Source organism: Echinops telfairi, unplaced genomic scaffold, assembly GCF_000313985.2.
Source record: "Echinops telfairi isolate 266 unplaced genomic scaffold, ASM31398v2 ScPeMD7_24;HRSCAF=84, whole genome shotgun sequence".
In the NCBI taxonomy this organism is placed as follows: domain Eukaryota; kingdom Metazoa; phylum Chordata; class Mammalia; order Afrosoricida; family Tenrecidae; genus Echinops; species Echinops telfairi.
Genome location: NW_022103921.1, coordinates 4,403,897 through 4,426,168, shown reverse-complemented (window position 1 = coordinate 4,426,168; position 22,272 = coordinate 4,403,897). Strand labels below are relative to the sequence as shown.

The window sequence follows — 22,272 nt, the reverse complement described above, 5'->3', positions numbered from 1 at the left end:
GGTTTATTCTGAATGAAACTTGGTTAGCATACCCTGTTTCCCCGAAAATAAGACCGTGTCTTATATTAATTTTTGCTCCCAAAGATGCACTAGGTCTTATTTTCAGGGGATGTCCTATTTTTCCATGAAGAAGAATACGGTACACATTTATTGTTTACTGTTTTATTGAAAGAGACCTCGCCCTTCCTGTCTGCTCCGGCTGCGCTGCAGCCAACAGTGAGCTGCTCGGAGGCACCCGCCGCTACGGTCCAGAGTCCAAGAGTCCAGAGTTACAGTAGCTTGGGGGGGGGGGCCTTATTTTCGGAGGGATGCCTTATATTTCAGCGAGAGGCGAAACTAAGTAGGTCTTATTTTCGGGGGTTGCCTTATATTTCAGCGAGAGGCAAAACTGTAAGTAGGTCTTATTTTGGGGGGATGTCTTACTCTCAGGGAAACAGGGTAGGCTCGATAGGGTGCCATTCCAGAGAAAGGTCCAAACAACACTGTGGCTTCCAAGGACATCCGGGCAAGCAAAACTCAATGCCGACAGGTCAGCTCATAAGGTGATGGAGACTATTTTTTGAGATTGCAAAGAAGTCATCTTGATAGATTTTTTTTTACTATGAAGAAGTTTTAACCAAATGGGAAACAGCAACTGGGAGGGAAAAAGACGAGGACAAGTTGCACTGTTACATTGTTTTCTATCAAGACAATGCACTTGCCCATTCTTTGAGTGTAGCAGGGCAGTCCCAGGAGAAGTTCCTCGGGAAATCTTACTCAACCCACCTACAGCCCTGATTTTTCCTCTTCAGAAAAGGGGATAAAATTGGAATCTCCAAAGGGTGCTAAAAATTCCATTTAGGGGCAATGGAAGAATGTGGAATTCTCAATGGAAAGGGTCACTTGTGGTCATGGAGTTGATGCCAGTCACCTTCAGGGTGTATGGTAGACCTAGATAAAGAACGTGGCAAGAAACAATCACATAGAGAGGATGAATGGCAAGAGTCAGCCATAAAAATGAAGACCAATGCCGAGAACTTGAGGCATTACCAGACCTCTCTTATTTTGCCTTCCCAAGAAGAACGAGGGGAGGTGCTTGGGTTTCATCGGACCACACATCCTACCCAGGAAAATGCTTTTAAGGAATCCACACTCTCAAGGCTGGCTGCCTACAGAAGCGCCGCCGCCTGGGGTTTTCTGAGTTACTGAAACGCACTCAGGGCCAACGGGCAATCGAGCAGCGTTCCCTTGATCACGACACACGATTGTAAGTCTGAGGGTCAGAATGCAAGTGGCTCTTGGGAAGCCCGGCAAAAAGGTGGCAGGCCTGCCAGGTGGTAGTCACCTTTTTAAATGTCCTTTCGATGTCACTGAAGCTAATTTATACAAATCTCAGAGGGGCTTCGAAAGTTCATGGAAAAATGAAATGAAAAGGTAACGGAATTTTCCCAGGAACTTAAAAAAAAACCAAAAACCTCGTGAGGCCCCAAATCATTTCCAAGCGACTCTTATGTATATTTCTCACTATAACGCTTCCTTTTGTCGATAACACATCTCCCTGACTCATGGTGGTCAGTAGAATCATGCTCCAAAAGGTTTTCGAAGGCTGATTGTGTTGGAAACAGATGGCCTGGCATGTCTTCGAGTTAGCGGTTCAGCATACATCACCTTACTCAAGGACACCATAGATAACACCTAACTTACAGCAACTTCTAAATATGGAAAAATAAAAACTCAGCCATACTGAGATACATCCCTGTGTCCTCAGAAGTCTACAAGACATTTCCAATTAATCTAAGAGACAAGTTCAAAACAAAAAAAAACTCCACTGCCATTGATGGGTTGAGTCAATTCCAACCGACAGGACAAACTAGAACTTCCCCTTTGGGCTTTCAAGGCTGTGAATCTTTACAGGAGCCGCCTCAACTTTCTCCTGAGACGTGGCTGCTGGATTCAACCATGTGGCTAGTGGCTTAATGGGCAACCCACTACACCGCCAGAGCTCCTTAGAAACAAGTGACGGGTTTCATTCATCCCTAAACAGAGCTGGGCAGGCCTCTCGTGTCACCGTGGAATCCTAGCAGGGTTGCCGCTAGCAGTCCTGGGTGAGTGGCAGTGACAAAACCAGTAAAATACCACACACCCACCTGGCAGCACAGCACATGCCACTGAAGTACCCTAAGGCACATCTGCTAACCTGCTGACTCGTGCTGCTCTAGTTTTCCATTGCTTAAGCTTGCTATTTCCGCATTAGTCTTCCTGCCCAGAGCCACCTGGATCCCAAAGTTTGGTGGGCTACTGCCCATGCTCACACCGAGTGAGGACCGGTGGGAAGTTCCCTAGCTCTTCAGCCCCCTCGTCAGCGTTTGCCCTTGTGATTGGACACCAAAACTCCAATAAAGCTGCTGATTCAACCAGTTCGGTGTGGTCCTGATTCACTTGGAAACCGGGTACGACAGGAAGAATGTGGTTCATTCACATAGGTTCACTAGACTACACTCCATTCAAAGTCATGGACTCTAGATTGTTAGAAGGTTGTTTTTTTTTTAATGTTGCTGTCTACTGCACTGAAAAATAAAATGGAGAGGGGGGAGAGGGCAGTGCCAGCAAGCGCAGTATGTGCCCCTCAGGCATGCTGCACACACAAGCATACCTCAGACTCCCAGGCTCTGCAGGATGCCCTGCCTCCACCCCAGGGTGTCCCAAAACTCACCAACTACCTACCTACTCCTTAGCCTATCCAGACTCGGCCCTTTTCACTTGATCATCCTTCTAGCCTCCTGGCACTGTTTCCACAAGGTCAGGCCCTTAAAAGTCCTGTGGAGCTGCCACCAGTTGGGAGTTCCCTCACCTGGCACTTCCCACCTCCCTTTCTTGTTCCCACATCTCTTGCCGCCGCCTGGCACACTGCACACGGTATGTACTTCTCGGCTGTCCATCTCCGCTCACCAGAGTGCGTGACACGAGGGCAGAGCAGTGCCCCGTCTGGTGCTGGGCCCCAAACCGGCACTAAGTGAATAGGTGTGGAATTGATGAACGGATACTGCCGACGTAGAGGATTGTGACTATTGGTGTGGTTTTCCTCTGTGTCCAATCTTGGCTTGAGTGCCAGCTTGGCAGTTCGGGCTTTACTAGCCTCCTGAGAGGGTATGTACTCTCTCCAGGCCATGGTTTCCTCGCATGTACATCGGGACTGGTAACAATGCGTATGTGTTGTTTTGAGAAATGAGATGCAAACTGTGCTGACAACAGGGCTAGCTCATACTGCCTGGTAGGCATGATTTTAGTACCTCCAGCATGAGTGAGACTCGGTTAGTAGCTGAAAGAGTTTCTTGTGCGATAATTAGTCAGTGGGTGAAAATGAGCAAACACGCTGCCCTTTATTGTTGTTGTCAGATGTCCTGGAGTTGATTTTTGAATCACAGCACCCCCATGTGACAGGCTAGAAGTGCCCCCATGGGCTTTCTGGGCTGTAATCTTTATAGAAACGCATCACCAGGTTTTGCTCCTGTGGAGAAGTTGGGTGAGATCTAACAAACTTTCTGTTCCCAACAGAATACTTAACCATTGTGCCACCCGGCTTCCTTTTTGTTGACTCCAGCTTTTATTATAAGCATTTATACAATTGTTTTACTTAGGGTCTTCTGCTAATTTATGGGGCAATAATTAACTGTACAGGCTATAGGAAGATTGCCTCTATGATCCAAAGTGGACCATTCATTAAACAAAAGACTAATGAGCATCTACTACGCTTCCCACTAGGCTAGGCTCTGGGGATATGCTTGTGAGCCAAATAAATCCCTGCCATTTCTCAAGAACCTTACGCTAGAAAAAAAGGCTGTCAGTTAACCATGCAAATAATTCACATGAATGGGGAATCTAGAAAAGTCTTGGAAATTTAGCTTGGTTTAAGGGGAGAAACAATATCACCCTCTCCAAATCTGACAGATACCCCCGAAGCCCAGTGGAGAACTCCAGAAAAACCCATCGATTTGTTTGGTCACGAAGCACTTTGCGTTGCTGTCAGCAGCCAGCTACCATAGTAGTCCCTTGATGGAGCTCAAACACAGTTACACTACGCTTTGAATGCCACCATCTCCGGGTGAGTTATTATGCAATCATCAGAATTCCTCTCATATTATTTTAAATGTTAAGTAAAAAAACAAAAAACAAACCAAAACCCTGGAGATATGCATGGATATACATGTGTGCAACCCAGAAAAAAATCAGAGGAGCTGTATAAATATATCTACATTCTTTCACTGGTGAGTCATTTCCTTTTTGTATTTTCTACATTTTACCTAATAAGCATATTTATGTAAAGAAAGGAAAAGGGCAACGGTATTCTTAGAACCCAAAGGAAATTGCCTGATAACTCCAAGAAGTAATGGCTCGTTTCCTGAAAAGTAAGGTCTACCAGAGGCTTGCTTTCCTTTTATTATTGAAACATACATGGTCACTGCTCGAAAACACAACCAACCAAAGAGCACGGAAACCATCCGTAATAGCGCTGTAAACTATTAACTACACTTTTCCTTCTTTATCCATGGAGATCATGAATTTTAGCCTTCTTAATCTGAATACGTATGCTTACGAAAATAGGATCAGAGGTTTTCACTTAATGACATACCTGGCATATCTCTATAATTTCATAATACTAATATCCCATCGTTTAAATAATCCTCTAGTGTTCACATTGACATGTCGCAGATGTTCACAATGCTGCCGTGAACATTTTGAAGCAAATTTTTGTCCAAACGCATGCTTGCTTACTTGAGCTAAATTCTTGCAAGTGAATTCCTTAGTTCAAGACCTATATCTGCTAGGTTTTTAATATTTATTACCAAATTGACTTTCAGAAAGATGGTACCAATTGGCATTCTCATAAGCGGTTTAGGCAAATGTCTGTTTTCTGAGCCTCTGGTGCAAGGGTAAGCACTTGGCTGCTAAGCCCAACCCCACAGCTGCTTTGTAGGAGAAAACACGTGGCAGTCTGCTCCTGTACAGATGATTGTGTGGGAAACCCCACTGGGCAGTTCCGCTCTGTCACATGGCGTCACTCTGCGTTAGAATATGCACGCAACAAAGCAAACCCCCTCCTGGCTCTGCGGTAACAGGCTTACGGCTCTCCCACAAAGGGTTTCTGAGCCTGGGTAGCAGCTTCTTTACAGGAGCGGACGACCTCCGCTTGCTTCTCTGGGTTTCAACCACTGACCTTGCAGTTGGTCGCCCCGTACCTAACCCAGGGCGCCACCAGGGTTCCTTCACAACAACATAGTATTTCTAAGGATAAACAGCTTTGTTGGACAAATGAAAAATTACACCCTGTTTTTGTGGTGATTTGTCATTCTTAATAGAACTGTTTGTTATTTGGAACATCTTCTCAAACTCTTTTTTCTTTTTCAAAAGGACTATCCATTAGTTCCCCGTGTTAAACCTCACCACTGCATGGCACATATAGATTTTCTACAAATGGAGTAAAAATAGTGTATTATTTACTTTCTTTTTTTTTTTTTCTGTTTTTTCTACTTTCTATTTTTATAATACCACCTCATTTTCTCTGTGGCATTAATTTTGGGTGGAGATAAGAATTTCAATAGGCTTTAGAGATCTTTCTGAAATTCGATCAATCACTTTCTTTATAGTTTCCCTGACCATTCTAACAGTCAATGACCACTTTCCCCCCTATTTTTAAATCGTTTTATTGACATAGAATTCACATGTCATACAATTCAAGAGTTCAATCATATTGAAAATTCAATCAATTTCACAAGCTTTTCTTCTTCCTTGTAATCAGCCCTTAGCTCCCCACGTGCCCACAACGTCCCCTGCCATGACCTTACGTGACCGTTACTCCAGTGACTGTCTCTCTGGATTTCCTCGACCGGGATTTCATACAGCTCCTAGCATTTTGTGACTCTGCTTTTTGACAGTAAATCTTTCATGTCCCTGGGGCTGATTTTAACATGACGGAGGAGGGGACACCTAACTCCATTTTCCCCAAAGGTGGGTCAGTCAGTTAGTTGAAAGCATGCTTTTCTCACCTGAGCATCGTACTTCACAGCCGCGGAAAGCAGCGCAATAGCGTTCTCCTCTCGGATCCCCTGCTTGATGGTCTGTTGGCAGAGCTTTTTCAGGCGTTTTTCTCTGTAAAATGTGGCCAAGTCTAGCAAGCCTAGAGGAGAGGGGCGTTTTGTTTACGGGGCGGTGGGATTTCAAGCCTCCAGATTTAAGCTCACTCAACAAGATTGTTTTAACATCATTTTTTCATGTAATTATTCATGATGAACTGTGTAAATGAAATACTGATACGTTTGAGTGTTTAGTTCTACCCACCCCACCTCCTGCTATTGAGGCGATGTTAACTTGCAGGGACCCGATAGGACGGACACGAGGTTCTCCTTACACCAGGGGTCCTCAAACTTTTCAAACAGGGTGGCCAGTTCACTGTCCCTCAGACCCGTTGGAGGGCTGGACTGTGGTTTTAAAAAAACTATGAACAAATTCCTATGCACACTGCACGTATTTTATTTTGAAGTAAAAAACAAAACCGGGAAAAAACACCTGGCGGGCCGGATAAATGTCCTTGGCGGGCCACATGTGGCCCGCGGGCCGTAGTCTGAGGGCGCCTGCCTTACACTCTCCCAGTAAGGTAACTGTAAGGAGAGCTTTTCTGCAGAGTAGTGGGTGGCGTGAAACCCCCGAACTTTCTGTTCGCAATCCAACAGCTAACGCTGCATCACCCAGGTTCCTGCTTCCACACCCCACACCTAGCAAACCTGAGCTAATGGAGAACAAAAAATTCACTTGAAAAAACACATTGAAAACAGCTTTCCCATTTTCCTTAAATATGCTGGAAAGGGGTGCTCCGCTAATGATCTCTCCTCGGGTTGTCAGAATGTTCTCATCGCCGTCGCCTCCATCAGCCTATACACACGCGCGACAGCACCCAGCTTAGAAAGGAAAGCGAGTCTGCGTGGAAGAATGCAAGTGCAAAACACACACACCCCACTGCAACCTCACTGCCCTGGGTCCGTGCCAACGCACCGTGGCCCGACGTAGGGCTCCTACGGCTTGTAACTCTTCACAGGGGCAGACGGTCTTATTCTCCCGAGGAGCAGCTGGTGTCTTTGAACTGGCTACCCTGGGGTCAGAGGGGTCCAATCCTGATCTGACAGTGCCAACATCGCACACCACACACACACACACACACACACACACACACACACACACGGACACACACACACACGGGGACACACATACACACGGGGACACACGGACACACACACGGGGACACACACACACGGACACACACATCAGATGAGGGTTAATTGAAGAGGGCCACTTTTTATCCTTTTCTAGGACAAAATATTGAAGCCATTTCATTGTGCCCTGTTTGTCGAAGATGCCAATTCCTGGCCACCTATGTGTGCCAGAATAGAGCTGTGCCCCACAGGGTCTTCCGTGACTGATTTTTTAGAAGTAGCTCACCAGGTCTTTCTTCTGAGGTCCCTCTTGGTAGACGCAAACCTTCAACCTGAGCATGGCATGCTCTATCTAGGGACAGTAATTCAGAATATCTAGGGACAGTAATGAAGAAGTGATAATGTTTTGACATTCATCACTCTGACTTTACTTCCCAGTCAGTCTTTGTATGAAGGAGTAACAGGAAACATTTTTAGGGTGACCAGACGTCCCCCGACTTTATTTCCCAGTCAGTCTTTGTATGAAGGAGTAACAGGAAACATTTTTAGGGTGACCAGACATCCCGCTTTTGGCGGGATAGTCCTGATTTTTAACAATTTTTCCCACGTCCCGCGGCGTTTTAAAAAAGTCCCAATTTTTGGAAAGGATGCAGGACAAGCTAGGGTATACGGTTTTCAGCTGCCATGTGGCTATTTCGCCAGGATATGCATTTTATCAATGGTGTCCCGCTTTACCAATGTCACAATCTGGTCACCTTATAGAGGGCAAAACGCAATGACGATGCTGTGATCATTCCCATAGTGACCTTTGCTTAAGCGCTGCAGAGAGCAGCTTGTCAGTGTCAATACTTTGCCCATTCCTCAGAAAGGTCCCATGGTCATTACCTACAGCTTCCTCGGGAGACAGGCTGATGCCGTCGGTGTACAAGTATTCCAAGAAGGCGCGGTACACAGGGTATGAAAATTCACTCATTTCCACCACGTCGTCCTCATTCGCTTCCAGCGAAGCCCGAAAATGCTCACACCTGAAGGCAGAGCGAAGCGTGTCAAGCCTTGTCTTTGGGCAGGAGCCAAGCGCCTCCCCCCATCCGTGTACCGAGAACCAGGGGAGGGAAACACCACCCTCATTCTGGATCCGTGTTCCAACACGCTTTCGTGTCCGGGCCAGGGCGCTCCAGGGAGCCTGAGCACGGTCCATCATCCACTAAGTCCGCAGGCCGCGGGGAGCAAGAGATCTTGTCTCTGTAGCAGCGTTTATAGAACGCAGCGGGGTTTGGTTTTTAATGAAATCGGAGTGATTTTGTTCCGTTGCCCCCTGCTCGCATGAAAGCGTCTGTCCTGTCCTAAGAGTGAACAAATGTCGCCCAGCCTGACCTTAGAAACAGGTAAACGTGAGACTAAGATGTATCTTGAGTGTGCAAATCATTGACTTAGGATTCAAGTATCTGTTACACCAGGTAAATGAATTTCAAGAGCATTGTGCTGGGGGAACGCAGCAGGACACCAACGCATGCTGCCTGATTTCATTAGATAAAATCATAGGAAATGTCAGCCATTCCATGGGGGCGGATGTGGCTCAGTGGGTGTCCAGGCTGAGGGGTGTAGGGAAGGGTCTCTGAGGGTGATGGAAGTCGTCCCGGTCTTTGATAGACAGACAGGCACAACTGTCTATCAAATTTCACTGGATGAAGCTCACGACACATCCATTATACATGGATCCATTTGATTTATTTAAAACCTCGGGGTTCCCTTCACCAAGGCCATCATAGTTTGTTTTTCCTTTTAAAACATTTAAGTTCAGTAGCCCACACGAAGGATTATTGAGAAGAGAGACCATCTGAGTAGAGTTCAGTTCCCAGTTAGAGACGTTTCCTTAACCTGGTTTCAGACAGTGATCAAAATACAGAGTGCATTGATCCAAGCTGGCTTCTTGCTCTCTGACACCAGAGCAGACCTGGGCTCTTTTCAAAGCCTCCTGAAGGCTACACTGAACAATGCCCCAAGCATGGTTTCCCCACACCCGGCACAATTTTCTTGTTTGCCACGTAGTGCTTTTGCTAGCTTATTGCACGCTTCCAAGGGTAAACCCAGAGCTTCACAGTTTTGCACGCGAGTGAGTTGCTCAGCGTTGCTTCCTAGACACTGAGAAATTAAGTGCTAAATCAGTGGTTGTATCTCAATTCTGAAAAAGCAATGTGAACATTCTTACCTAATTTTGAGAAGGGTTCTGTGTGCATAAATATACTTTCCATCGACTAAAAACTTCAGGTCTGCAGTAGCAGGGTTGTCAAATTCTCTCTTCAGCGAGTCAGCCACGGTGAGGTGGTCGTCTGGCTCTAAGAAGCAACACGCATGGTTTTAGGGTCAGTTACACACACGCTGGAAACGGAGACAAGAGTCACCAATGGACCGGTGGCTCTGCTGCCTCGGGTGAAAATACCAGCTCCCCCTAACAGCACAGACCCCACAACAATGCGCACACAGTGACACTTTCTTCTACACAGACACGAAGCTATGTCATCATTAAAGAACTGTGTACATTTCCCATCAATCTGGCAAGTCAACAAGGATGCATCCCAAAGCACCTCCAAAACGTAAAGTCTTCATATTGGACTAACTAGCCCATCGACTCATCGAATACATCATTTCCCACTGAGATTAAAACACAGTCCAATAAAATGACTCCACTTGGTAGGGGTTCTTGGTTTTGAATACTTTTAAGAAAACAAGTCATTCAGAGGATGATACGAGAGTGCTTCCAAAAGCTACTGGAAAAACGGAATGAAAACATGATGGGATTTCTCCACGAACTTTCTGGAGTCCCCTCAAATGGCTCTTAACCAAACCCTAAGTAGGAGAAAGCAGGCACCAAGGTGCTCGGCCTATTTTCGGGTCCATCAGCTCACCTACGGAGAGGAGGCGCCACGTGACGGCGGGCGTGGAAAAGCAGGCAAAGACGTCGTCCGTGCAGGAGAAGTGGGTCAGGTGAGGCTGGGTGACCGACTGGCCGCGACACTGGCCCCACATGTACACATGCCCACTCTGGGTCTTGGCGGCGGAGGTGTGCGCAGAGTGACAGGCTGCAATCTCGATAATTCTAAATTTACAAAGAAATGCGGAGTAAACACAGGAGACAGAAAGAGCAGCACAAGGTTCTAGGGGCAAGGGGTCGGAGGCATCTCACATTTCACATCCACCCAAACAAGACGACTTTGAAGGGCACGGAATCGCCTGCCTACATCTGCATCTATCAGACTATAATTGACGTTTACAAAAAGGCCCACTGCAGTGGCACTTAGCTCCCAGGGGGAGCTGACTTAAGACTTCTAACTAGTAAGCCAAGAAAAAATACACGCTTCCATGTGGGAATTAAAGTACAAGTGAAAAGACTGTAGCAAACACACAAACAGAAGCCAACAGTAACTTCATTTTCTTTTCTAAAAGACTTTATTAAAGTAGATGATAAAGGCATGGGCCCAGTGCCAACCCACAAATGTCTTCATCGTAACCTTCACTCCTTAGGGTGAAATGGAGCATCCTGCAGTGGCCGAGCTCATGCTGCCAATGCTGACTGCATCGTCCACTTTCTGGGGACACCTTATGACAGATTCGTGAATGACCAGGAGGACATTTTCAGAAAACTCCCTAACGGAGAATGTTGGGTAGTTGCTTTGGAAATAGGACCTTTTCTTCGAGAATTAGCCCCCATACAAATTCAAATAAGACAGGACACTTTCTCCCCCAAGGAGAGTCTTGATTGTGTCCCCCACTTGGACCGTATTCTGATGGGTCTCCAGAGGGGAACTGGGGTGGACACCTTGTCCCATAAGAGATATACCAGTGCGTAACCATAGTAACCCAAGAACACTCAAGAAATCCAATCTATAACCACTTATGCGAGAGCAAGGCTTTACTTAAGAGATTTTGTAAAACTGGGTAACCACGCCTCAGAAGACAATGGGGAAGATTCATCCCTCCCCCAGTTCCTCATTGACCGCGTACTATGGGGTTAACACTCTTTCCAGGACAGACTGCCTCAGACAGATTCCCACCGCCCCCCACACCCCACCCCACTCCCACCCTCTCCGGATGAATCTGAGTCACGGGTGCCATTCCCCAGGTGCCTGGCTTCTAGGGACTGTTGTACCAACTATCAGTGGGTGCTCTGGTTACTTGGTAACTTCTTGGCCTTTTGTTCCCTTAAGTGCTGAAGATGGACCAGTGTGGGATTTCTCTTCTTTTCTTTTTTTTAAACAGTCCACATTTTTACTCATACAATTCATCGAAATGGCAAAGGCGGAGTTACAAAGCCACACATCCATCGCTGAACAAGAGGGAAATGAAATGTTCCAAACACATCTTGAAGAAAGTTCCCAAGAAACACGCATCAGGCCAGACATCCGCCGCTCAGCTGTGTTCCACGCAGCGTGCGTTCATTCCTGCATTTGCTCCATAAGCTCTTCCCTGTATTTGCCTTTCTCTTTTCCAACCGGCCGAGAATTGGCTTTGCGTTCAAGAAGTTTGTCCCGATCTTTGTCCAACTTCAGCCTGGTACTGGCCACCTTGCTCGGGGGAATGCCCACGTGGACAGCGGCGCCATTGCCTTTCTCATGCTGCACGCGCTTGTACACCTGGACCCCCTTGCTGATTCGCTGGCCTTTGTAGTGTCCTCGAACCACCTGGACCTCGTCGTCCTTGCGGATGGACGTGGGGTACACTCTATACTTCTGTCGCAGCTCCTTGGAGAGTGGGGACGACACGATCTTCCTGCGCTTGTGCGAGGGCGCATTGAAGTGGCGTTTGCGGTTCTTGATGCGGTCCAAGGTCACGAACGGGTTGAACTTCATGGTGACCGTCGGGCATCCGATGACCCCAGTTTGGGCTTTCTTTCCTTCTCACACCCCCAAGGCCATCGACCCCCACTGAGAAAGCCGGCTGGGTCTCCCTGCGGTGGACTTCTAGACCCGCCCATCTAGACTGCACAGCCTGGCAAATTAATCATCCTCCCCAGAGGATGCCATGCTCATCGGAGCTTTCAAATGCAAATGTTGGGCAGCTTCCCCAGGCGAATCCAGACACCCAGCATGCCGATCCTTCCATCACGAGGCTTCCCACTCTCCACTTCTCTCAGTTCACTCTTGCTCTCACCACCTTATGTCCCAAACATCACTCACTGCCCCTCGGAGGCTTTATTCGACTTAATTCCTCTACTGTCTGCCTCACACATCGGACCGTTTTGAAGCCCAGTTCAACCAGCTGGGAGGGAAGAGGTCTCTCCTTTCCCTGAGTTCTTGGAGCACGTCCATCACACCTCTCTGGCCCACGTCTGACTCTGGTATCTTTTCTGGCCTATTGGCTTTACCTGTTCAGATGACAGGTCTGTGGGAGATGGAATCACGGGCTTGTTTCTCTGTCCCTAAGCATTTAGCAGGAGCCCCGTGTAATTTTCTGGGAAACCCTATAGAGGGCGTGATGAGTCAGACTCAACTTGATGGCTGTGGATTTGGGGTTGGGCTGTTTTAGAAGGATCTAGCACACTGCCTGACTAAATCGAGATGCACAGGTCATTTTGTGGACTAAGCCTGAGGAAGATTCAGCAACACAGAGCAATAGAAAATTGGGTAAGAGCCTATTGACCAAGGGGCAACAACGGAAGAGTGCGGCTATTGCTCCACAGCGTGTGTTCCAGAGATTTTCCAAGGGAGGAAGGAGGGGGCATCAAAGGCTGGAGATTAGGGTGTGAGCGCTCCTCTGTTTCTCAGACGCAGCACAGGTAACTCCACTGATTTATTATAGGACAAGTCTTAGCTCAGGAAAACCATCACCCCACTGGAGGGAAGAGGCCAGAGAGAGGAACGAGGACTTGCAGTCTGCCAGGCCCGGGTCAGCGTCTCAGCTCTACCACTGGGTCAACCCACCGCCGAAAGGTGACTGGGCTTTTCTGAACCTCCGTACGTCCCATTACAAGGCTAATGTGTGAGAATGAGGTAAAATGATTATTGACGTACAAGATCTTGTATATGAAGGGTAGAATACGAGGAGGGATTGTTTTTATTTCATCGTTTGATTGTGGTAATAATAGTGTTGGGTGGTGGTGGTGGTGTTAGCTGCCATCCAGTCAGCCCCCGAATCATGGAGACCCAACAAACTACAGAATTAGACTGCTGTGATCCCTAGGTTCTTATGGGCTAATTTTTACAAGTGGATCACCAGACCTTTCTTCCTAGTCTCTTCTGGTCTGGATGCTCCACTGAAACCTGTTCAGCAACATGTACAACTCTGTCCACTGACAGGTGCAGGTTGTACACACCCAAGCTGCCCACACATAAAGGCAGAATTCTACCGCCGAACAACAACTGTACCCTGGTAAAACCAGTAGGGGGCCCGTATTATGATGACTCCGGGTCAGCGTTAAAGTTCCAAGGCCTCCTTTATATCCAGACTGCGCATTTCCTACGATCAAACAAGATTACTAAGACCCCCCCAGGTAGATTCCTTCTCACGGCATTTGCATGGGTAGGTTGGCTCCAACCTCAGATAAAGTACTTGCAAAAGAGCTTTGCTCAGGGGGGAAATATGATCCGTACTATTTGGCTTCTCAATAAGCATATTCTTTTCAACAAATAAAGGGGTGGTGGTGGTGGGGGGAATGAAATAATTGTATCGATTACGTGAAAGAAAAGTCCATTGGCTGGAACCCCTGAGGAGGAGCATGTTTGGTATAGTGGACGGAACAGGGGGCTGGGAGTCAGACCCGGGTACTGCGACTCTTATAACCGGTTTTATCATGTTTTTCAGAAAAAGTGAAGGAGCAGGCGATGAGGCAATAATTACTTCATAGGCACACCATGAAGAGGAAACATAATCTGGTGCTCAGCGCTGTCTGGGCATCCCAAACCCACTGCTTTCCTGCACCAAAAGGCTTCCCAGTGCGTCAGGATCTCCCTGGCTTGCCTTGAGGCGCTCATGGTCTAGCTGAAGAGAGAAGTTGCGTATCTGGGAAGCTACAAACAGTTCCCAGATGTAGCACAGACAAGAAAGGCTGCAGTGAGGGAATGCTACTTCGGGGAGACTCTTCATGTAATATTTACTGCAAAGGGAGCTTACATGGACCACGTTGGCTTTGGAATTGTAAAAGAAATGGAGCAAGAGAGTATTCCCCCCAAAACCCAGATCCACTGTCGTCAGGTTAATTCCAACTCATAATGACCCTATCAAAATCTTCACCAGGGCAGATCTCTCTTATTTCTCCCAGAGAGCGGTTGATGGGTTGGAACCACTGCCCTTGTGTTTTTCAGCCCAAGCCCTAGCTCACAGTGCCACCGGGGCTCCTAAGAGTATATTAGGCAAAGAGAAAAAGCATGAGCTAACGTAGAGACACAAGGTAGCCAGAGCAAGATTAGAAAGAGTAATTGTAATGCTGAGGGGGGAGCAGAAAGCAATACGTTTTCTAGGAACAGTGGTGTTGATCTGAAAGACAAGGCTGACGCATTTCGATTTGATGTGACTTACTGGGCAAACTGGTAACCCCTGTGTAGCTATGTGAGGATGTGATGAGAATGGTGTGCTTAGAAAGATTAATAACCTTGTGCAAAATGAGTCGAAAGAACACCCTGGAAGGCCAGTGGGTGTAGAGAGGGCACATCCAAGCCACAGTGCCAAAATTAAGAGTGGCCTTTATGTCGATGCAGAAGGAGAGAATCAAAGATGGCTTCAGGAGTATGAGTCTATGGGAACACAGTCTGATAGCACTGACGGACCGGAAGCCATGCTGCTCTGTTGGTGGGGCTGGGGCTAACCAAGCAGTTATCTAATCAGTTAGATAAAAGAAGACTATTTTTAGCTACTGTAGTTCTAAGGGAATCTAGCATAATCCAACAAATAATATTCAGATAAATATCAATGACTTATTCCTGCGCTCTTGATATTTAAGCACTTCTCCAAGGGCCTACTAAACCCATTACCATATGGACCCACTGAGACAATGGCCTTCCAGAGACGTTATTCTTTTTATTATTTTTTTCATTCAGAAGTGTCTTTTAGTTCAAGAAGAAGAAAAAAAGGAATCCCTTTTCTTTATCACACTCATAAGGCCACCCAGCTCAGCGGGACGTAATTCTGGGTTGACGTCATGCCCTTGAGAGGTCACGTAAAATAATTTCTAACTAACTCAGTTGCTATCCTCATGCGACCTCGTCTGGGCCGGTGTAGAACTGTGCTCCACAGGGTTCTCAATGGCTGGGTTTTTAGCCGTAATCACCACGCCTTTCTTTCTGGCCACCTCTGGGTACTCAAAACCTCCAACTTCTGGTTGGCCGCGGAGCACCGTGACCTCAGACTCCATCCAGGGTCTCCACACTGGTAGAAAGTCTCCCCCTTTGCGGATAAGCTTCTATGAATGGTGCACCAGCTGGGAAAAGGAAGAGGCCTTCGGGAGGCATCATCCAACATCGCAACATGAAAACCATGTCCGCCTCAGGGCCATGCACACCTACTCTTGCGGCGTCCACTTCGGACATGCTTATGAGGATTAGTCGATGTGGAGGAGAAGCGCCCCGGTGGCGTAGTGGTTAAGCGTTTGGCTGCTAACCTCGGGGTCAGTAGTTTAAGACCATGAGCAGGAGAAAGATGGGGCTTTCCACACCCGTCCTCAATTACAGTCTCACAACTCCACAAGGGCATTCGAAGCCTGTCCCATTAGGTTGTTACTGACTGGACGGCAGGGAGTCTGTGTTCTGGTTTAAATGGAGGGGGGCACCCTCGGCTGTCACAGAAGCTGAGCTCAAGGAGAGAGCGGCTGCGGCAGACAAGGCCAAGGGTGGGGCACAGGAGGTATCCGCACAGGCCTGCCCTCAGTTACCCTGGAGGTTCACCCAGAACACGGCACTCCCCAGGGGAAGGCGGGGCGGGGCCAGGGCGTGGTGGACCACAGCCGCTGTCGTCCAATGGGCATGGGGCGGAGATTGAGACTACGGTGCCCAAGGGCTTTTCTTTGCATATCTGATTCATTCCGTGGCGCTGCCCTTCAGTGCCAGCCTAGCTGGCGTATTTCATCTTGCCTCTTTGCAGCCCATCTTAAAAAAATGACTTATGATTCCTAATAACCGGATTTGTTCTGCGTCAGCTCCACAGAATGAATCAGAGCCACCACAGGGCCCCAGGGCTCTGAAGACCAGGCAGAGGGATGGGAGACAGGTCGTGATGAGAGGGGAAAGCTGTCATCTGTGAGGAAGAAGGATATGGAAGGGCTGGTGGTACGAAAAAGAGCAGAGCCGTGATCCCCGATCCGAAGCTTTTAACAGTTACCTGAGCAAGACACAACATTTTCAAGAATGCAAGGCAAAGCTAGTTTTAAATCAATTTAGCTTACAATGTGCTTTTAAAGGATGTTAAGAACAAGGAAATCAATGCGGGCAAAACAAATCCCAAGGTATGGACACAGCAGCTTGTCAGGGAGCGCACAATCTCTAACCAATTGAACTACTGAATTTAGGTTTACATGAAAGTTGCCGACAAATACTAGTACAGTGAACCCTCGCCACTTCGCGCTTCGACTTCCACGGCTTCACTCTATCGCGGTTTTTGCGTAACAGCGCATGCTCTGTCATTACTGCCACTGATTGGCTCATACTGTACACGCTTGATGCCATAAATAATATAATAGATAATAAATGATAATTGTAACGTCCAAAATGTTTTACTGTATTTTCCCTTTATCGTTTAATAAATTGGGTAATACGAGTGTAATGGTGACTAAAGGGTGTTTTTTCATGTCCTCTATGCTCTAACTACGAAAATATTTGATTTACAAATAAGGAATCCTACTTCGCGGAATTTCATTTATCACGGTAGGGTCTAGAACCGATGAACCGCGATAAACGAGGGTTCACTGTATTCTTTTTCATAATTCTTCCCATGAAAACCCGACTAAACCGATTCAATCCCCTGCTTCCTACAAGCAAAGGCCTCAAAGAGACAGAAGGAAGGTTTCTTGCAAAACAATAAGGAATTCACAAGATTCCATTCACCGGAAAGGTTAGACAGAGGCCGAACAAGTCCCATAAAGGACGTAGACCTTCCTCTTGGAATATGTGTGTGGCTGCGACCTGGCAGACACTACAGGCTCAGAAACTGCACAGGAAAGTGAAGCACGATCAACCGAGGAGAGCAAACCTGCTGCATTCAAAACATTCACCCCCAATTCTTATGGCGCAAATAATGTTTCTGCAGACAACCAGAATGGAGCCATGTCCACTTGTTCTATATTTATCATTAGAAAGAATTGATCTCAGATCCTGGTGGAATCAATTGGCCCTCACAGAGCTCAGGTACCTTGCTGCCCTACCTTTTGCCCACAGCATTGCTACCCCCAAATTCCTCTTTACTGCATTCGTACCCTGGGGGCTGCCACTTCCACTGGAGTCCAGTCCTCTCCTTCTGCCTCAGTGACTGCTGCAGGCTGACCTGGAGCAAGTCTCCAGAGGGTGGCTGGCTGGGAACTCTGAGAGTCTAGGTCAGAGGAGTTTATGGTGAACTTAAAAAGAACGATACATTTGGAAATCAGTTGCCAGTGAGTTGATTGATCCCAGCTCTCGGCCAAGAACAGAACTATGCCCAGAGGGTTTACATAGCTGCCTTGTCAGATGGACAGACTTTTCTTCCCAGCCACCTCTGGGTGGACTCAAACCTTCGACCTTTTGATTAGTAGCCAAGTAGGTAGGTTAGCACCGCCCAGAGGCTCCTAAACACAGTCAATGCTACTATTGTCATATTGGTTGTGCGTCACCTCGACCCTTGGGGACACGGTAGGACTGCTCCTGAAGGTTTCTGAGATGGTGACTCTTTATAGGAGCGGAGAGTCTCGTCTTTCTTCCATGAAGCAATCTAGCGGGTTTGAATTGCCACCTCTGTAGTTAGCAGCCCAACACATAGCCAAGCTCCCTTCAATACGGTAAACCCAAACAAACAACAGAACAAAGCCATGGCCATCCAGTGATCCCAACTCATAACAACCCTATGTAGGGGTTTTCCAGGACTGCGGCTCTTACTGGATCAGACACCCTCATTTCTCTCCTGACTTCTCGATTACCAAGCAGCCTACACTTTATCACCCCTAGGACGCCTTTGAATATAATGCAAATATAGTTTTATTGCTGTGATGCTTTATACAGTTTTTATTTGATCTTACGCGTTGAACATCTTGATTGTTCATTCTGCATGGGAAATGTCCCCGGTGACTGGTTAGCTTCAGGCATTTGTCTGCTTCTTCAAAGCCTCAAGATGATCCCTTCTCTTTTTACTGAGTACCTCTAAACTACCTCTTTTTTAAAAAATCATTTTATTGGGGGCTCGTACAATTCTTATCACAAGCCATCCATCCATCCATTGTGTCAAGCACATATGTACATTTGCTGCCCTCATCATTCTCAAAACATCTGCCTTCTACTTGAGCCCTTAATATCGGCTCCTCATTTTTCCCCTTCCCTCCGCACTGCCCCCTCCGTCGTGAACCCTTCATAATTCATAAATTATTATTATTTTGTCATATGTTACACTGTCCGGCGTCTCCCTCCACCCTCTTCTCTGCTGTCCATACCCCAGGGAGGAGGCTATACATAGATTCTTGTCATCGGTTCTAAACTACCTCTTATAATAAATAAAAATGACATCCTACATTAACGTGCACCAGCCACACATTACCTCCCACCTCAACTCCAATTCTTAAAAGGTCAAAGATCGTATTCTAAAATTAAGAGGGGAGGGGAGTAGTTTTATTTAACTTATTAAGTATCAGTAATGAGATTTTCACTCTCAGTAAGTGATCCAATGAAAGAACATCGGAACTCCATATAAATACAAGATAATCTATTTAATATTAATCAAACATAATAAAATTAATGTGATAAAAAACAGATTTATCTTCTAAAATGATTGCAACCCTGGTTTAAAAGAAAAAATACGTCAAAATAATAATAATTTATAAATTATCAAGGGTTCTTGAGGAAGGGGAAAAAATGAGGAGCTGATATTAAGGGCTCCAATAGAAAGCAAATGTTTTGAGAATGATGAGGGCAACAAATGTACAAATGTGCTTGACACAATGGATGGATGGATGGATTGTGATAAGAATTGTATGAGCCCCCAATAAAATGACTTTGAAAAAAGCTTCATAATAAATCTCCTAAATCATCAGTCCCTTGGTGATCCCTGGGGGAAAAGGAAGGAAGGAAGGAAGGAAGGAAGGAAGGAAGGAAGGAAGGAAGGAAGGAAGGAAGGAAGGAAGGAAGGAAGGAAGGAAGGAAGGAAGGTAGGAAGGAAGGAAAGAAAGAAAGAAAGAAAAAATGAAATGCTTTTGCTCTAAACTACTATGACAGGGAAGCAAAATATGGCTATGCTTAGGATAGTGTAGTGAATTGTGAAGCAGGAGGAGAATACTGATAAAGACTCAGCTGTGAATCCTTATGAACAGGTTTCAGTGTGATTGCCACGCTGCTGCATATAAAACAAGCCATCGCAAAAGCAGAAAACGGAGGTCTCACGACCAGCAAGAGCTAGGCGTGGAGGGCATCTTCAGGACTCTGTGCAGAGAACCTCCTGGATCCAGGAGACAGTTGTGACACCAGAGGTCAGGCAGAGGAGCAGCCAGGACCGCACCAGGAGCCCGAGTGTAAGGCTGTCCACTGAGCAACTCGGAAGAGAGCTTTGGAGCAGAAGGCTGACTGGTGGAGTGCGAGCCACTGAACTCCGGGTGACCTACAGGACACGGAGTGCTTCCTGGGTGAGGCTTACAGCGGGGGTAGCATGCCCTTTGGACATTTATTAACAGCCCTAAAAGGACTTTGTGACCTGTCTTGACTAAACAACTCTACTCTGAGCATTTCTGAATCTGAATGGTAAGGTGTTAACTTCCCTACTAACCCCCATGCTTGTGAGCATTGTACGGCCTTGCAGTGAACTGTAGAACTGAAGCTGAAAAGCAGACGTTCAAAATACCATTAGGATAATTTGGAAAATAACTAATTAGCATATGTTACGAACACGTGCCCAAAGTGTTAACTCTCCAGTGATTTTAACTCACAGAGCTAGTTTGAGAGTTAGAGTAATGAAACGATTCTTTGCTTTTTTAAAAAAAATCATTTTATTGGGGCTCAGACCACTCATCACAAGGCACACATACATCAATCGTGTGAAGCACACTTACACATTCGTTGTTTTGACTGGCAAATGTCCTAAGCGGCTGAGCGGCTATTCTCACACCGCGGCAGAGGAACAAAACAGCGCTCCGCCATTATCAACTGCTTCTGAACAACGTAAGTCAGGAAGCAAAGAGGAAGGAGTCGGGTAGAAGCAGGGTCGCCAGCTTAACCCTACTTGTTCTTAACTAGGGGGTCAGGAGAGGGCGTCCTTGGAGAAGGACGTCATGCTCGGTAGAGGAGAGGAACAGAAAAGAGACAGAGCCTCAACAGGACCGTTAACACCGTGGCTGCCACCAGGGACTTGAACAGGCACTTGTGAGGATGGCCCAGGAGAGGCGTTTCATTCTGTTGTACAGAGCACTGTGCTGCATCGGAACCCCCTCGGCAGCCCTTAATGACAAGCGTTCTTGTGAGTTCCTGAAGGTATCGATGAAACATGGGCAAAGGAAAGACAGAATATAACATAGAGAAGACCTCCCCATCAACTCAAAAGCCGCCGCTAATGAGGAACGAACCTTCTGGTAAAGCAAGAAGATGCTTAACACGCGCAGTACATTTCCCACAATTCTATCACGGCTAAGCTCTGTTTAATCACTAAAGAACACTGGGGTTATTGTGAACACGCACACATTACCTGTCCTTTTCCACAACGACAGGGGTAGGGTAGGACTGATTACTTTTATTGCCCGTGCCCAGCTGGCCATAAGAATTGGTGCCCCAAGCATACACTTGGCCTTCCTCTGTTAAGACTAACGTGTGTGCGTAGCCACAGGCAACCTGGAGAGAGAAAACACAAGTCCACTTAGACCTGCACACAGAGGGAATAATGCTTTCACAGTGTAGGCGACGGCTCAAAGGTGAGACCAAGGAAGGGGAGGCCTGCCCAGAGAGGCAGCCATGAATTAAACAATCCCCCTGCAGGACGATAGCTTTCATCATCGATTTGGCTAGCTCGGAGTAAGATCTTGAGTCCTATGGCTTGCTCACCATCAACTGGTTCAGCTGTAATACAGCGTTCACTGTATGATCAGAGATCATCAACCAGCAATATCAAACCAGTTGCTCTCAAGGTGACTTCGATTTGCGGAGACCCCAAGAGTGTGAGAAGAGAACTCTTGATGTCAAAGGGCTAACTTGCCGGAAGTGGGTCTCCAGGTGGCCATGTAGATCTGAAATGCCAACCTTTCACTTAATGGCTGTGTGTTTAACCATTTGCACCACCCAAAGGCTCCATGAGGTGAGTAAGATATAATCTTTTATTTTTTTCTATGAGTGTAAAACACATTCATTGTGAGAAATACCCAAAAGTAGAAATATTAAATTCTCAAGAATAGCAAATAGTAACCTTCCAAAGCATGCCATTTAAAAATTTTTATTAGCTATAGAGCTGTGCATCTCTTTTAAAAAATAACCATATTATATATATAACCAATTGTACGCCTTGTATCGTTTTACTTAACTTTACACATAGCACTGTTCCATATCATTAAAAATTCTCTGTACATAGTCACTCCTGGATATTGTATCATATATTTGTAGCATCATTTATCTAAGCATTAATTTATTTGATTAGATAAGCTGTTATATAGATATTGTTTTATATTCAAGTTATTCATTTTTTGGGCTATACTTCTTAACTAATTCCTTAAATGACTTTCTCTTTGGTTCCTTAAGGACAATCCCCTAGGCGTAGAACTAGAGAATAAGGATCTGAATATTTTCCAGGGTAATTGATACGTATGCCAAATTTCCCTTGGGAAATGCCATCACAATGTCAGGCTGTGTACAAGAGCGCCTTACAAACAGAATTTTTGGGCTTTGGATCTCCACTCCGCACTCCCCCCATCATTCACTATGGTAAGATTTTTTGTTCTGATGATGCCTTACACCTG

General features: G+C 46.4%; 2 protein-coding genes across 2 annotated transcripts in view; both read right to left on the bottom strand.

The window, feature by feature from the left end:
• Positions 1 to 22,272, bottom strand: part of RCBTB2 (RCC1 and BTB domain containing protein 2) — a 49,644-nt gene that overhangs the window by 1,684 nt on the left and 25,688 nt on the right. Inside the window, exons 6-10 of the mRNA XM_045289055.1 lie at positions 21,015 to 21,352; positions 10,091 to 10,281; positions 9,394 to 9,520; positions 8,070 to 8,209; positions 6,024 to 6,154 (exon numbers count right to left, since the gene is read on the bottom strand). Coding sequence (XP_045144990.1) covers positions 6,024 to 6,154; positions 8,070 to 8,209; positions 9,394 to 9,520; positions 10,091 to 10,281; positions 21,015 to 21,352 — 927 coding nt within the window. The remainder of the gene's footprint in view (positions 1 to 6,023; positions 6,155 to 8,069; positions 8,210 to 9,393; positions 9,521 to 10,090; positions 10,282 to 21,014; positions 21,353 to 22,272) is intronic.
• LOC123521561 (60S ribosomal protein L26-like 1) lies at positions 11,278 to 15,048 on the bottom strand. Its single transcript, XM_045289046.1, has one exon. It carries the CDS (start codon positions 12,029 to 12,031, stop codon positions 11,618 to 11,620), a length of 414 nt encoding a protein of 137 aa, XP_045144981.1. The 5' UTR covers positions 12,032 to 15,048; the 3' UTR covers positions 11,278 to 11,617.

What these genes read in the sequence shown, in the direction of transcription:
- LOC123521561 (XM_045289046.1), bottom strand. Translation starts at nt 12,031, where the DNA reads ATGAAGTTCAACCCGTTCGTGACCTTGGACCGCATCAAGAACCGCAAA.